Source organism: Bolinopsis microptera, chromosome 2 (genome assembly GCF_026151205.1).
Source record: "Bolinopsis microptera isolate Bmic1 chromosome 2, MBARI_Bmic_1.0, whole genome shotgun sequence".
Lineage (NCBI taxonomy): Eukaryota > Metazoa > Ctenophora > Tentaculata > Lobata > Bolinopsidae > Bolinopsis > Bolinopsis microptera.
Genome location: NC_087073.1, coordinates 21,033,444 through 21,048,120, shown reverse-complemented (window position 1 = coordinate 21,048,120; position 14,677 = coordinate 21,033,444). Strand labels below are relative to the sequence as shown.

Genomic DNA, 14,677 nt, shown 5'->3' with positions numbered 1-14,677 from the left:
TTTTTAACATTTACATCCCCTGAAGGTATCTCCTAGTTCTGCGGAGGATACGACTATCACAGAAATAGATTCCTGGTTACGAGAACGGACTATCTTCTTCAAAATTGTTAAAATGAGGACTTTTCAGCAGTTCAGGTGTGGGAGTGTTACTTACACTAGTCTTGCAGTGTGGAGTCACGTGGTGTAATCTTGATTATCATTTTGATTGTTTAACTAATCTTATTCTTCATAGCATCTTGAAACTGTGTAGAATAAGTTAACACCCGCTGTACAGACTGTGGAAAGCGTTCAAGCACTGGACACGTGGCTGTTCCTCGCGTCGTCATGAGAACAGGGGACTGAAGTTACACAGGAGCCTGTTTACCCTTGATCACGTGATGAGAGCTGTGTTGCTCAGGATACAGAGTTACTGTGAGACTGCTTCTCACTCTTCTCACAATACTGTCAATATCACTATTAACGTACGTACTATTGTTATATTGCTCTTATTATAGTGACTATATGATTTATAGTTACACCACATTTGACATCCTCGCTCGTGATTACTTCTTTACTTAACTGATATCGCAACGGCCAACAGATAGGTGAATTTATAATATCAGAGTTTGTCAGTTATAATACCATAATACCTTTATAAAGGTATTATGGTATTATAACTGACAAACTGTGATATTATAAAATATACATATATTATAAATACAGTTACAGAGTCATAATCAGACTGTGTAATATCATATCAGGGGGTGTATGATAATAATGATGCGATAAAGCTGATAGCTATAGATATAGATAACACCTACTCCTTGGACGGCTACATACAGCACCAGGCTCAAGCTATAGACACCGCTAAGCAAGATCTACTCAAACTCAGGGCTAACGTTCTAGAGCTCGCCTCTAAAGTTTGTTATGTGAGTAAAGCTCCACTTTTACAATAATATATAGAGCTCGCCTCTAAAGTTTGTTATGTGAGTAAAGCTCCACTTGAATTTAACAATGATATGTCACATAATAGCTTGTAATTTAGTGATACTTGTAAGTCACCAGAGTGCTCCTCCTATAAATGTGTATTACAGGATATGGGTGCAGCAGCTGGAATGGAGAGTCAGTATACTGAGCTGATTAGAGAGAGTAAGCGAGCTCTGGACGAGAAGCTGGAGCTGGAGGGGAGACATGCTCTGTTGGAGAAGATGTTCGGAACTAAGGAATACTACGAGGATATTGTTATGTTGGAGGACAAGAAGCACGAGAGGAAGAAGGAACTTAGAGGTTAGTCACGTGACTACTAACTACTAGACTACTTCCTTACCTCTAGTATTGTCACACTGTTATCATTGTATTTAATTGTATTTAATTGTATTTAATTGTATTTAATTGTATTTAATTGTATTTAATTGTATTTAATTGTATTTAATTGTATTTAATTGTATTTAATTGTATTTAATTGTATTTAATTGTATTTAATTGTATTTAATTGTATTTAATTGTATTTAATTGTATTTAATTGTATTTAATTGCATTTAATTGTATTTAATTGTATTTAATTGTATTTAATTGTATTTAATTGTATTTAATTGTATTTAATTGTATTTAATTGTATTTAATTGTATTTAATTGTATTTAATTGTATTTAATTGCATTTAATTGATTAATTAATTAATTATGGTAATATTTCCCAGATGTGAACCTGCCCACCTATACAGACATACAACAGTGGAAGAGTGTAATTGACCAACTGTCGCGCTTTTTAAGGCTGATAGATTGCATGTTGTTGACGCTGCTCCGGAGGCTCTGTGGCCGAGCTATCATGCTCCTTAAAGACCACCTGGTTAGTTTACTGTATCATGTGACCCATTTAATTTGTTATTATATTACTTCTCTCTTGGCCGTGAAAATGATATTTTATGTTTACTGTCTTCCAGAGATTGTGTTAAGACCTGACAAAGTTTTTATGTATCCCAGAATAGTTGCATGTGTTGCAATAATTGCAGCATGTAGAATACAAAGATGTGTCAAGCAAAAACTTTTAAACAAAACATGAAGCAGCAAGCAGTAACACCTATCCTAAATTAGTTTATTATATTATGTAGATATAAATACGATAGATTACTATTGCAAATGAACAGTGTATATTACAGTGTATATTACAGTGTATTACATGCAACTGATTTCAGAACCTGGCCATGATCTCTGGTGCCGAGCTGAAGGTATGGGAAACGGAGACAACAGAAGTAACGAAAATAAACCGTGACAGAAAACAAATCCTCAAGATGAGGAAGATAAGAGAGAAGAAAGAGAGGTTACTGGAAGGAATCCTAGCAGATGAGGACGAGGTAGAGGTGGAGGATCCTAACTTCGTGCCGCTCCCAATTCCTGTAAAACCTAACGTTCTGCCACCCCTCCTCGACATTACCCTGGTTCTTACTGAAAAGTACGGGCTCTCACTATCTCCCTCTAAAGAGGTGTGCTCTGAAGCGTTCGGAACTATCACCAATAATATCAAGCAGCTAGTGTCAGAGTTCGGGTCCGTTCTGCACGATGCTAGCTTATCTTCTTTTGTTACTAGAGTCAAGTTCGAGTATGTCATGGAGTCGGAGCAGTGTCCTTTTGAAGGGTGAGTTATTATTCCCTCTATCTATATCCCTATCTTATTACTGAGGGGGGCAGTCTTATTCCCCCTAGTTATAAGACTGCCCCCCCCCCCCAGTTATAAGACTACCCCCCAGTAATAATACTGCCCCCCCCCCCCAGTAATAATACTGCCCCCTCCCCCCCCCCCCCCCCAGTTGTAAGACTGCCCCCTCCCCCCAGTAATAATACTGCCCCCCCCCCCCTCCACCGTTGGCTGGAGAGCTTCCTCAGTGGAAGAACCCAACATGTCGTTGTAGATGGTATCGAATCTCTCGTCATAATGGTGTTAAGTGGGGTACCACACTTCGATAAGGTAGACCACGCCATACTTCTGAAGAAGCTCCATATGTACGGTATCCAGGGCAACGCCCACCGCTGGCTGGAAAGCTTCCTCAGTGGAAGAACCCAACATGTCGTTGTAGATGGTATTGAATCCCTCGTCATAATGGTGCTAAGTGGGGTACCACAGGGCACTGTGTTAGGCCCACTGCTATTTATTTTGTATATTAACGACCTGTTCCTATAGTTGTAAAACATGTTGACAGTGATCTCTCCTGGCGTCAACACATCACAAGAAAGTCCTCTGAGGCAGCGAGCAAAGCTGGATGGGTACCGAGAACTTTCTCTACCAGAGACAAAGACACGATGATGATGCTCTTCAAGACATACGTCCGCTCTATTACCGAGTATTGTTGTGCTCTCTGGTCGCCTCACCTGCAGTGTGACATAATCATGATTGAGTCGATCCAACGCTCATTCACTGCAAAAATAGCAGGATACAAGCATCTTAGCTACTGGGAGCGCCTGAAGCAGCTTGATCTCTACTCCCTACAGCGCCGCCGAGAGAGGTACATGATCATCCTTGTCTGGAAAATTTACTACGGTGAGATTCTCAACAGTGTAAACATTACTTTCCAACACTCTCAAAGAAGAGGTGTGACATGTATTCGTCCTCTTGGCGGATCAAAATACAAAAGCATCAACACCATGAGGTTCCATTCTTTCCCTTCAGTGGCCTCTGCTTTGTATAACGTTGTGCCTCACGACATCAAGTCTATCCCAATTCCCAACCTCGCCAAAATTCAAGGCAGCACTTGATCGCTTTCTCCATACCGTCCCCGACACCCCTCCTACCCCTGGATATACAGGGGCTAATGGCAATTCAATCTTGGAATGGGCTGTGAGCAAGACATGATAACGGAGACACCGGTGGTGGAGACGCAAGATGTCTTGGCCTGGGCGTGCTAGCCCGAAACGAACCCAAGGTACCCAGTTATAAGACTACTGCCCCGCCACCCCCCCCCCAGTTATAAGACTGCCCCCCCCCCCCCCCCCCCCAGTTATAAGACTGCCCTGGCCCCCCCCCCCCCCCCCCCCCCAGTTATAAGACTGTCACCCCCCTCCCCAGTAATAAGATTGAGTATAGTATTTATCAGATGGGAAGGGCAGTACATTGATATGATGTCTGTAACAGAAGATGCTGGAATGAAAGTGAACTGCTCTGAGATACTCCAGCTGCTGCACAAGAATCTAGATAGTGTCTGGGAGAAAGCCACAGTCAGTTTATTTTCCGACTTATATTCTAACGCTACTAACAAATTGTGAAATTTATCCGATACTCCTGTAAATTTATTTATTTATTCATAAATCTCAATAAATTGCAGCCGTTCATGTTGTACTGCTCGATGGTAGAAGAGTGTGCCAAGTTGAATGTTAAGAAGAGTATGGACGAGGGCGAGTGGACTAGTGATCAGTTCAAGTTGGTCCTAGCCAAACACCACGAGCAAGTCATGGTAATATTAATAAATAAATTAAATTTATTTTTAATTGTAGTTGACGAAATGAGAGTCTCCACTCAGTGTGTACACACTGAGTGGAGACTCTCATTTCGTCAACTACAATTAAAAATAAATGATTGACCCACTCATAAGAGCAAAACAAGATTACCAACAAATAAATTAAATATTTTAATTGTAACAGGTCATTATTAATTATTAACAGGTTTCAACCGTAATATCTGTTAGATTTCGTTATCTCGATTACCAAATGTTTGTACTACAGGCGATGCAGACGTTGCCCATATCAGTGAGGGAAGGGCTCATGGTTCTGAAGATCCAACCATTCCGAGATACTTGTCTACCTTTCCCACTACGGATATTATCAGATGTTAACGAACGGTTACCTGTTATTGCTTACAGACGAAATGAGGACCTCCTCATCAATATTAAGGTACCAGTATTGCAGCTCCCATTGCACATGTCTTCCATCCTGATGGTATTCTGTCCACCGTGCTACAAATCATATCTCTCTATGTCCTGAGAAACCACGAATTCCCTGAAAAGGATCGCTGTTAAATGTTTAATCTAAACCTAATCCTCCTAATCTCCAGGACGCCACTCATCGTCTAGAGAAACCATGTAAGGATGTGTCAGACTTTGTGAAGTACCTGTCCTTCATGACTAAGCTGCTGGTGGACCTGCCCACAATGGAGAAGGAGTATGGACTGATAGCTAAGATGTACGCTGTAGCTGACGAGTTTGATGTTCCACTTCCGCCTGAGGAGCTGGCGTTGTACAGGACTCTGCTGCCTTCTTTTACTCATCTCAAGGCGACACTGACTTACAGTGAGGCTACTAAAGACGAACTCATTAAAAAGTACAGCAAGGATCTGGAGGCCCAGATATCTCGTCTTCTCGACGATTTGAAGACTCTCAAAGATGAGGTTCCCAAATTTGCACTTTTATTTGGCCTTATTATTTATACCCTTATCCAACAAAACACGACTATTTTCAAATTCTTGATTATTAAAACTGTGACGTCATCTCCTTGTTCCTCTACTTGACAACCTTGTCCCCAGGTACGACACTCCAACGTGCTAGCAGACGAAGTGTCCGCTTCAGTAGCTCTCCAGACCATTGTTAACTACCACAAGACGTACGAGAAATACTCTGATATGGCCCACAAGTTCATGGACTATCAAGCGAGATTCGGGTCCTCTGGTAGAGCTGACACTTCAAACAGGTTTATTTATGTAGTACAATTGTTTATTTATGTAGTTACAATTGCTGTAACATCCGGGGTCCCTCAAGGAACCGTGCTGGGCCCCCTGCTCTTCCTGCTCTTCATAAATGATCTCCCTGATGGAATTGAGAGCTTCGTATCACTCTTTGCTGACGATCTTAAGCTAGTAACGAGCACAGCTAAGCACAGTGTTGCACAAGATGATATACTGAAACTCAATGCGTGGGAGAAGGAATGGCTCCTAAGATTCAATGTGAAGGATGGCAAGTGTAAGGTTCTACATATTGGGCGTAACAATCCAATGCATGAGTACTTCATGAATGGGGAATGCCTCCCCCAAGTGAAGTCAGAAAAGGATCTTGGAGTTCTAACTACCAGAAACCTGGACTGGAGTGACCATATAGATAAGTCCGTGAAAAAAGCAAAGTCTGTTATAGGCTGGATCAAACGAAGCTTGATCTGCCGTAACAAATTTGTTATGCTAAATGTCTACCGAACTCTAGTTCGACCTCACATCGAATACGCTGTGCAAGTGTGGAATCTACCAGCAGAGCACGGAAACTGGAGGACTATTAAGAAGATAGAAGATGTTCAAAGAGAATTTACACGAATAATCGACGGGATTGGTATCCTACCATACGACGAGAGACTGAGAATCCTCCAGTTAACAACACTACTGGAGCGCCGTATGAGGGGTGATCTTATTGAAACCTTTAAAATAACGACGGGTAAAGTGGACTATGGACAAGATCTTTTCAGGATATCACGTAGTGGTACCAAGATCCTAAAAGATAAAAGAGGAAATCAGGTCCTCAGTAACCGGGTTGCCAATTACTGGAACAAAGTACCAAGTTCGGTTAAAGAAGCCAGTTCAGTAGACGCATTCAAAGCTCGACTTCAATGTTATAAAAATGAACTGATAGCGAGTGGAGCATCGTCAAAGGGTCACTTCTGGGATCTCAGCGAAACCTTGATGTCAAAAATAAATACATGTGAGCATGATTCATATGCATATTTCATGTCTAATAACCCATTGATTGCTAAATACCGAGGAATCAATGTATCTTGATTAATAAATTCAGAACTACATGTTAACGTCCTTAAAATAATTAATCATTACATGTTCCGGATAGGAACATTTTTCTTTTTGAAAATATTGTGCGAACTGCAATAGCGTAGAGTGCAGTTGGGTTTCAAGTTTTGTCGAGATGGCTATGTGGCCATAATCCTATTATTATTATTATTATTATTACAATTATTTTACATAGCGTAAAGGCTGCAAACTTGTATCGGGAGCTTTATGCTATTCCTCAGGCTTCCTAATTCCTCTGAACGTAATGTTGAAAACCCCCGGATTTACCGCAGTTCCTACACCAGCGAGAGTACGAGTACGTTACTACAGCTGGAGTTGTCAGAGTGTGAACGAGACATTCGCCTCCGCAAGCTTCTCTGGGAGAACCTAACCGACTGGAAGAAGTACATGAGCACTTGGAGTTCCTCTTCCTTCCACACTATTGATGTGACGGAGATACAGAAGATAGTAAAGCACATGACTCAAACCATTATGTTACTAGAAAAAGGTAGGTCTAATTACATTAGAATAACTTAATGATGGTTATTAAAGGTTATCTTGAATAGCTGGATTACTTCTTTACAGCTTGTTATGTTGCTTCAGGGATTTGTTGATGTTTATTTATTTATTTATTTTTTTTTTTTTTTTTTTTTTAATTTTATTTTTTTTAAATGCAACCTACTAAAACCAATGGGGCCCTCCCCGGGGTCATTACTCTCGCATTTGCGAGAGTCGTCCCTAAGGTGTGAAAGTAGGTCAAGATTTGTTCACACCAAGCCCTAGCATCGCTATTTGCTGACCATCTGCCTTCACTGAAGGTATGTTTTTAGAGAGTGGAGGCCGACCGTCAGCTTGGGATGCAGGGCCAAGTGGTCAACAACGTCAAGGCCCCCTTCCACATGGGCCATGTTGGTTTTGGCAGATACTGTGGTAATAAGATATGAAGTGAATGAGTGAAATGAAGTGATTGAAAAGGGTGTAAAAGAGGAAGAGCTTGTAAGGTAGTTTAGGAATGGAAGGAAGCAGGGCATGTACTACAAAAAAACAGTTAGTAGTACTGTAGGATAGTAACAATAACCATTGATAATAAATAACAAAGACAGCAATATAAATGGGGTGGACAATTTGCCCTAATCGGCCAAGATCGACACAATAGAACTTTTGTGGCCTATGTTTATTTTGTAACAAAGAAGCATCTCCCTAAAGATAATGACAACGTTTCAGCCCTGCCTGTGAACAACATCTTACCCTGTCTTAAGATCGGAGTAGAGGAGTTCAAGTTATCTCTCCCTCTCCTGGTGTCACTCCGCAATCCCGTCCTAAAGGCTCGGCATCTCACTGCTATTGAGGCTCTCACTGGTATGAATCATATTCTGATAATATGAGATAACAATGCTGTATGCCATATAAAACAAATTGTAAGATTATAAAATAGTTTGCTAAAGTGGGATTACAAAAGATAACCTCTGTCCTCCCTCAGGTATCAACGTGGTGCAGGACCCACTGTGTACTGTAGCAAAGGTTTTAGAGTCCTCCTATTTCGAACAGAGAGGAGACATTGCCAAGATCTCAATACAAGCTAGCAATGAGGCTACTCTCGAGGGAATGTTACAGAAGGTTATAGAGATTTGGAAGAGAACCGAGTTTACTTTAGTACCGTACCGAGACCATCCTGACATGGTCGTTTTGTCTGGTTAGTTTGTTGCGTAATCTAATTATTCTAGTTTTTTTACCATGCTTTCTCATTAAGGAATTGGAAACGTTGAAAGCTTTTGTAATATCTGCCTGCTTTTAGATAATTCTGTTTAAATTTATATGGATAAGAATATGAGTGACCACATTCTTCTCATGAAGGTGTGGACGATGTGCAGATAGCACTGGAAGAGAGTCTGGTAACCATAGCAACAATAAAGGGGTCGAGGTTTGTGAACCCTATCCAAGATATAGTAGATGAGTGGGACCGGAGGCTGGAGCTGTTCTCTGTAACACTAGATGAGTGGATCACGTGTCAGAGAAACTGGATGTATTTGGAGAGCATTCTTACTACCCCAGATATTCAGAGGTAATTCTCTTTTCAGCACTAATATTAGGTCCAATGTGTGAGCATCATGTTTGATAGAGTGAAACTACGTTAAGGTTCTAGCTAAGAAATGACTTGCCCAGGCAACTGCCGAGAGAAGCTAGACTGTTCAGTCAGGTGGATAAGTCTTGGAAGGAGCTGATGAGGAAAGTGCAGGAAAGAAGTAATGCTATCTGGGCAGCTACTACTCCTGGTGTTCTGGAGACTCTCCAGGTTAGGATCCAGACTCCACTAATTAGTTAATTAGTTAATAAGTTAATTAGTTAATTAGTGTCCAGACTCCATAACATTCAATAGTTACTTAATGTCCAGACTCGACAACATTCAATAGTTAATTAGTGTCCAGACTCCATAACATTCAATAGTTAATTAGGGTCCAGACTCCATAACATTCGATAGAGGATATTATCAATATCATGATCGAAAACAATATTTCCTGATTCTATAATATTTTTCTTTCTCTGAACTTTCTTTTCAGGCAAATAATGCTAATCTGGACAAGATACTGAAGTGTTTAGAAGATTACCTAGAAACAAAACGACTTGTATTTTCCCGGTTCTACTTTCTTTCTAACGATGATATACTCAGCATCCTCTCCAACTCCAAGAACCCTGCCTCTGTGCAGTCTAAACTTACTAAATGTTTTGGTTAGTCATCTTATAAATCTAATATGGAGCCTTTTCCTGATTTTCTACATGACATTTTACAGTTTCAAGCCCAAATAATAAGTTAATAATAACACTGTTCCAGGTAACATAAAGAAACTAATAATAACAAAGGAAGCTAACCAGTCTGCGTGTGTTAAAGGTCTCATGTCAGCAGAGGGGGAAACTCTGGATCTTATCCGGGTACTCAGAGTTAGAGGCAACGTGGAAGTCTGGATGGGGCTCGTAGAGACCGCCATGTTCGAGGTAACTTATAATAGCAAATATAATGGATTTATTTATCGACTTTAGTAATGTCTCCTGGATATAAGATGGTCATATTATGAAGTCATTAAAACATTGTTTAATTCAGGTAGTAAGGTACACAATAAAAGGAGCCCTCCTCTCCTACATGAACCTACCTTATCACGAGTGGTGGAAGAGTAACAGTGGTCAGGTGATTATCTTGGTATCTCAAGTTATCTGGAACCAGCTTATAGAGGACGCCTTCTACAGTGACACCTCAGATCAGAAACTAACAAACCTGCACAAAATGTGGGTGGACAAGCTGACTCAACTGTCCCAGAACGTTACCTCAGATATGGAACCTTGGCAGAGACTCGCTCTAGAGTCCTTGCTTACTATTGAGGTTCACGCTAGGGATGTCATCAAGGACTTGTTGGATAAACAGGTTTGACCCTAATTATATTTAATTTTCACTGTTCGTAGAATTAACAGTTTTACAGTATAACTTGATATCGTATGCCTATGCATGAAAGAAGTAGATGAACACAACTCTTAACCTAATTCCGTTTCACCAGATCCAGAACTCGGATGATTTCGAATGGACACGGCAACTGCGCTACAACTTTGACGACATAAGAGATACAGTGATGATCAGGCAGAATAACTCTGTTTTTGAGTACGGGTTCGAATATCTGGGCTCCACTTCTCGATTAGTCGTCACACCTCTTACAGGTACAGTAACTAGTGTTAATTTGACCTTAGCACTGCAAATGCTGAAAGTTTTTGAAAGCTTAGGTAATGAGTCCTTTTTTATTTCTTTATTAAATTGTTAGTGGTGCACCAGTTATTTTGAAAGTTAGAACTTATTGACATGAAACGTGTCTGAGCCGAATTGTAACCCGTCAGACCGATGTTTCCTGACGCTGACTACAGCTTTGCACCTCCATTTGGGAGGAGCACCTGGAGGCCCCGCTGGTACCGGCAAAACAGAGACTGTCAAGGACCTCTCCAAGGGGTTCGGGAAACAGTGTGTCGTGTTCAACTGCTCTGAAGGGCTCGACTTCAAGATGCTGGCACGATTCTTCTCTGGTCTGACACAGTCAGGATCTTGGTGCTGTTTTGACGAGTTTAACAGGATAGATCTGGAAGTGCTGAGTGTGGTGGCTCAGCAGCTTCAGATCTTGAAGAGGGCTAAAGATGCTCACCTCTCAAGGTTTATATAAGATTTGTCTGATTATTTTGTACCCAAAACTGTCTATAATCGTAGTGAGTACTTGAAGGTCAATTTATTCAACCTCAAGTCGCATTATAAATACTAGCAGGAACCCGTGTAATATAACCCTAAACGGTGTCAAGACTCAAAATACTAAAATAATTATTACCTATTTAGTTGGCGTTTTTGACACCACTTGGGGGTCCAAATTTTCGGCTCTAAAATCATTATTCCTTGGCCAATTTTTTATTTTTTCATGCTGATTTGAAGGCCATTAAAGCATTTGACCCAGCCAAAAAATTTCCAGTTGTATATCTTTTACGGGTTATGCGGAAAGTCGCGTTAAAGTTGATGCCGTGGTGTCAGTAAAATGGCACAGATATATATATATATATATATATCGTCTCGCTTTATATATATATATAGTAAGATAATATTTATAATTTATAATTAAAATTTAAAATTTATAAGTTTTTGAACAAATTTAGAAAAAAACAATTAATTTATTCCAGATCTAGATCACTGGTCAACTAATATGTTTCTCCAGGTGTGTGTTTGAGGGTCACGAGATAAGAGTAAACCCCACCTGCGGGTTCTTCATAACCATGAATCCTGGGTACGCTGGTAGAGTCGAACTGCCTGACAATCTCAAGTCTCTCTTTAGACCTGTTGCGATGACTTTACCTGACTTTGGGCTCATTATCGAGGTTAGTTTCCTCTCTTTAGACCTGTTGCGATGACTTTACCTGACTTTGGGCTCATTATCGAGGTTAGTTTCCTCCTCTTTAGACCTGTTGCGATGACTTTACCTGACTTTGGGCTCATTATCGAGGTTAGTTTCCTCTCTTTAGACCTGTTGCGATGACTTTACCTGACTTTGAGCTCATTATCGAGGTTAGTTTCCCCTCTTTAGACCTGTTGCGATGACTTTACCTGACTTTGGGCTCATTATCGAGGTTAGTTTCCTCTCTTTAGACCTGTTGCGATGACTTTACCTGACTTTGGGCTCATTATCGAGGTTAGTTTCCTCCTCTTTAGACCTGTTGCGATGACTTTACCTGACTTTGGGCTCATTATCGAGGTTAGTTTCCTCCTCTCTTTAGACCTGTTGCGATGACTTTACCTGACTTTGGGCTCATTATCGAGGTTAGTTTCCTCCTCTCTTTAGACCTGTTGCCATGACTTTACCTGACTTTGGGCTCATTATCGAGGTTAGTTTCCTCCTATCTTTAGACCTGTTGCGATGACTTTACCTGACTTTGGGCTCATTATCGAGGTTAGTTTCCTCCTCTCTTTAGACCTGTTGCCATGACTTTACCTGACTTTGGGCTCATTATCGAGGTTAGTTTCCTCCTCTCTTTAGACCTGTTGCCATGACTTTACCTGACTTTGGGCTCATTATCGAGGTTAGTTTCCTCCTCTTGGTATGAGTTCCCAATAGAGGGTCCTCTTGTGGAAATGTATCTAACAATTCAATCTCCCCAGCTGTGATCTGTATCTCTCACACCTCTTTACAGGTGATCCTGTTCTCAGAGGGGTTCCTGCTAGCAGGTGTTCTGAGCAGCAAACTAGTCCAACTCTACCAACTCAGCAGCAGACAGCTCTCCCAGCAACACCACTACGACTTCGGACTGCGCGCTATCAAGGCTGTGCTGCAAGTAGCGGGGGAGATGAGGCGCAACAAAACCATGTACAGTCACATAGACGACACTACTCTGCTGCTACAGGCTGTGTTTGATGCCAGTATCCCCAAATTCATCGCGGAGGATGTGCCTTTGTTTATGGGTATTGTGGAGGACTTGTTCCCTGCCTTCGAGAACTTTAAGGAGGATACTCTTATCTTACGGGTAATTTAACTGCTGATTTCCCCAGTATAAATTGTGATTAAATCAATTAAACATTATTAGTAGTAGTAGTAAATCTTTCAAAGTACGAAATATCTCTTTAAAAGAGCATCCTAGGCACCTTATAGATATCAAAACGCATAAAAAAGAAAACAAAAACATCAACCATCTTCTAACTTCTTCCATTCCTCCCTATCTAAAGCCAAAAATCTAAGGTCTTCGAAATCAGTCAAATTCTTAAGTCTAATATCAAGATTTCTACTAGTCAAGTCTTTTCTAATAACATCTAATAAGTTTAAACATGGTCTACCCCGTCTCCCTTCCATAAAAATATCAGAATTTATAGCAAATAACATAGAGGTGTATGCTGGTGAGTCTTCCTGTCCTCTTAAGATATGTCCTAACATTCTCCATCGAAACTTAGAGACTCTCACAGACAAGGGAGTGACATAACAACGAGCATAGAGTGCCTCATTAGAAATAACCCCAGTAGGCCATCTGATGTTGATTAAACATTATTAATGGGACTAATTAAATAATATATTGATATAATGACTCTGAACTGTTATCAGACTGCAATAAAAGAGGTGTTACAAGAGCAGCTACTGCTGATAAACGAGGCCCAAGTCTCCAAAACAATGCAGCTCTACAATACAATGCTAGTGAGACATGGTGTGATGCAGGTAGGGGGAACTAGTGGGGGTAAGACCACCAGTCGGACCATCCTGGCTCATGCTCTGGGGAAACTTGCCAACACTGAGCCTCTCTTCAACCAGAACGCTCCCCCCTCCGTGAGTTATCTCTCACAATTATTTTAGTACTTAGTAGTATAAAGTACTTTATAGGCTCGTGAAGATATTAACTTTCAACTTTTAAATATTTATTTCTTTTCACTATATTAGTATATTATGACACCTCACATACCACTAACATACCACTCACATACTACTAACATACCACTGACATACCACTAACATACCACTCACATACCACTAACATACCACTAACATACCACTAACATACCACTAACATACCACTAACATACCACTAACATACCACTAACATACCACTAACATACCACTAACATACCACTAACATACCACTAACATACCACTAACATACCACTAACATACCACTCACATACCACTAACATACCACTAACATACCAGTACCACTAACATACCACTCACCCTCACCCTTAAATAGGGAATAGGACCAATCAAAGGGACATGTTTCCACACATTCAATTGTCACTGCACCAACAAAGGGAACGCTGCAAAGTTATCTCAAATGCGGGAGGGTCAGGGCAAAAACATGCGATCAAGTAAAAAGTCGGTGTTAGATCCGAGTATGATCCTAGATCCTAGCATGTTCACTAAAGCTATGGGTCTGAACAGCAGGTTCGCGCAACACAGGATGACACGAAGGAGACTCAGCAGTTTTTCTAACAATATAGCTGATCAAATAAAGAATAAGAATAATAAAAATAAGGTGGGTCATTCTCAATCTTCTTGCAACAGTAGGTCATGACTACTAATTACTAATTAATTAGTAGTAATTAGTAGTAATTACTTCATTTCACCTAACCATCACAACAGTCATTCCATTTTATCATTCTATCAATACAGTATTTACTGTACTCTTTTCACGTCACTAACAAACTAATAATACTGCAGTTTAATGACAGTATAAAGTGTATGACACTGAACCCGAAGTGCGTGTCTCTGGAGAAGTTGTACGGACAGTTCGACAAGGACTCTTACGAGTGGTCAGATGGAATTCTCGCTACCATCATACGAAGATTTGCTAAAGTAAGTTTTTTACGGAGAGTTGCTAAAGTAAGTACCATCATTAATCATACAAACTTACAAAGATTTGCTAAAGTAAGTTTTTTACGATTAACCCTCAGAATTAACCGTCTTTGGTAGG

At 40.5% G+C, this 14,677-nt stretch overlaps 1 protein-coding gene across 1 annotated transcript in view; it reads left to right on the top strand.

Moving 5' to 3' along the window:
- LOC134810952 (dynein axonemal heavy chain 6-like) overlaps positions 1-14,677 on the top strand; it is an 87,291-nt gene that overhangs the window by 1,696 nt on the left and 70,918 nt on the right. Inside the window, exons 6-31 of the mRNA XM_063817647.1 lie at positions 26-135; positions 275-461; positions 741-908; positions 1,074-1,266; positions 1,677-1,825; positions 2,172-2,611; positions 4,065-4,185; positions 4,293-4,421; positions 4,690-4,857; positions 5,018-5,350; positions 5,486-5,649; positions 7,015-7,229; positions 7,946-8,080; positions 8,202-8,414; positions 8,576-8,783; positions 8,885-9,014; positions 9,280-9,448; positions 9,552-9,712; positions 9,819-10,136; positions 10,267-10,423; positions 10,598-10,904; positions 11,452-11,611; positions 12,422-12,751; positions 13,321-13,539; positions 13,955-14,239; positions 14,425-14,559. Of these exons, the coding sequence (XP_063673717.1) occupies positions 26-135; positions 275-461; positions 741-908; positions 1,074-1,266; positions 1,677-1,825; positions 2,172-2,611; positions 4,065-4,185; positions 4,293-4,421; positions 4,690-4,857; positions 5,018-5,350; positions 5,486-5,649; positions 7,015-7,229; positions 7,946-8,080; positions 8,202-8,414; positions 8,576-8,783; positions 8,885-9,014; positions 9,280-9,448; positions 9,552-9,712; positions 9,819-10,136; positions 10,267-10,423; positions 10,598-10,904; positions 11,452-11,611; positions 12,422-12,751; positions 13,321-13,539; positions 13,955-14,239; positions 14,425-14,559 (5,304 nt within the window). The remainder of the gene's footprint in view (positions 1-25; positions 136-274; positions 462-740; positions 909-1,073; positions 1,267-1,676; positions 1,826-2,171; positions 2,612-4,064; positions 4,186-4,292; positions 4,422-4,689; positions 4,858-5,017; positions 5,351-5,485; positions 5,650-7,014; positions 7,230-7,945; positions 8,081-8,201; positions 8,415-8,575; positions 8,784-8,884; positions 9,015-9,279; positions 9,449-9,551; positions 9,713-9,818; positions 10,137-10,266; positions 10,424-10,597; positions 10,905-11,451; positions 11,612-12,421; positions 12,752-13,320; positions 13,540-13,954; positions 14,240-14,424; positions 14,560-14,677) is intronic.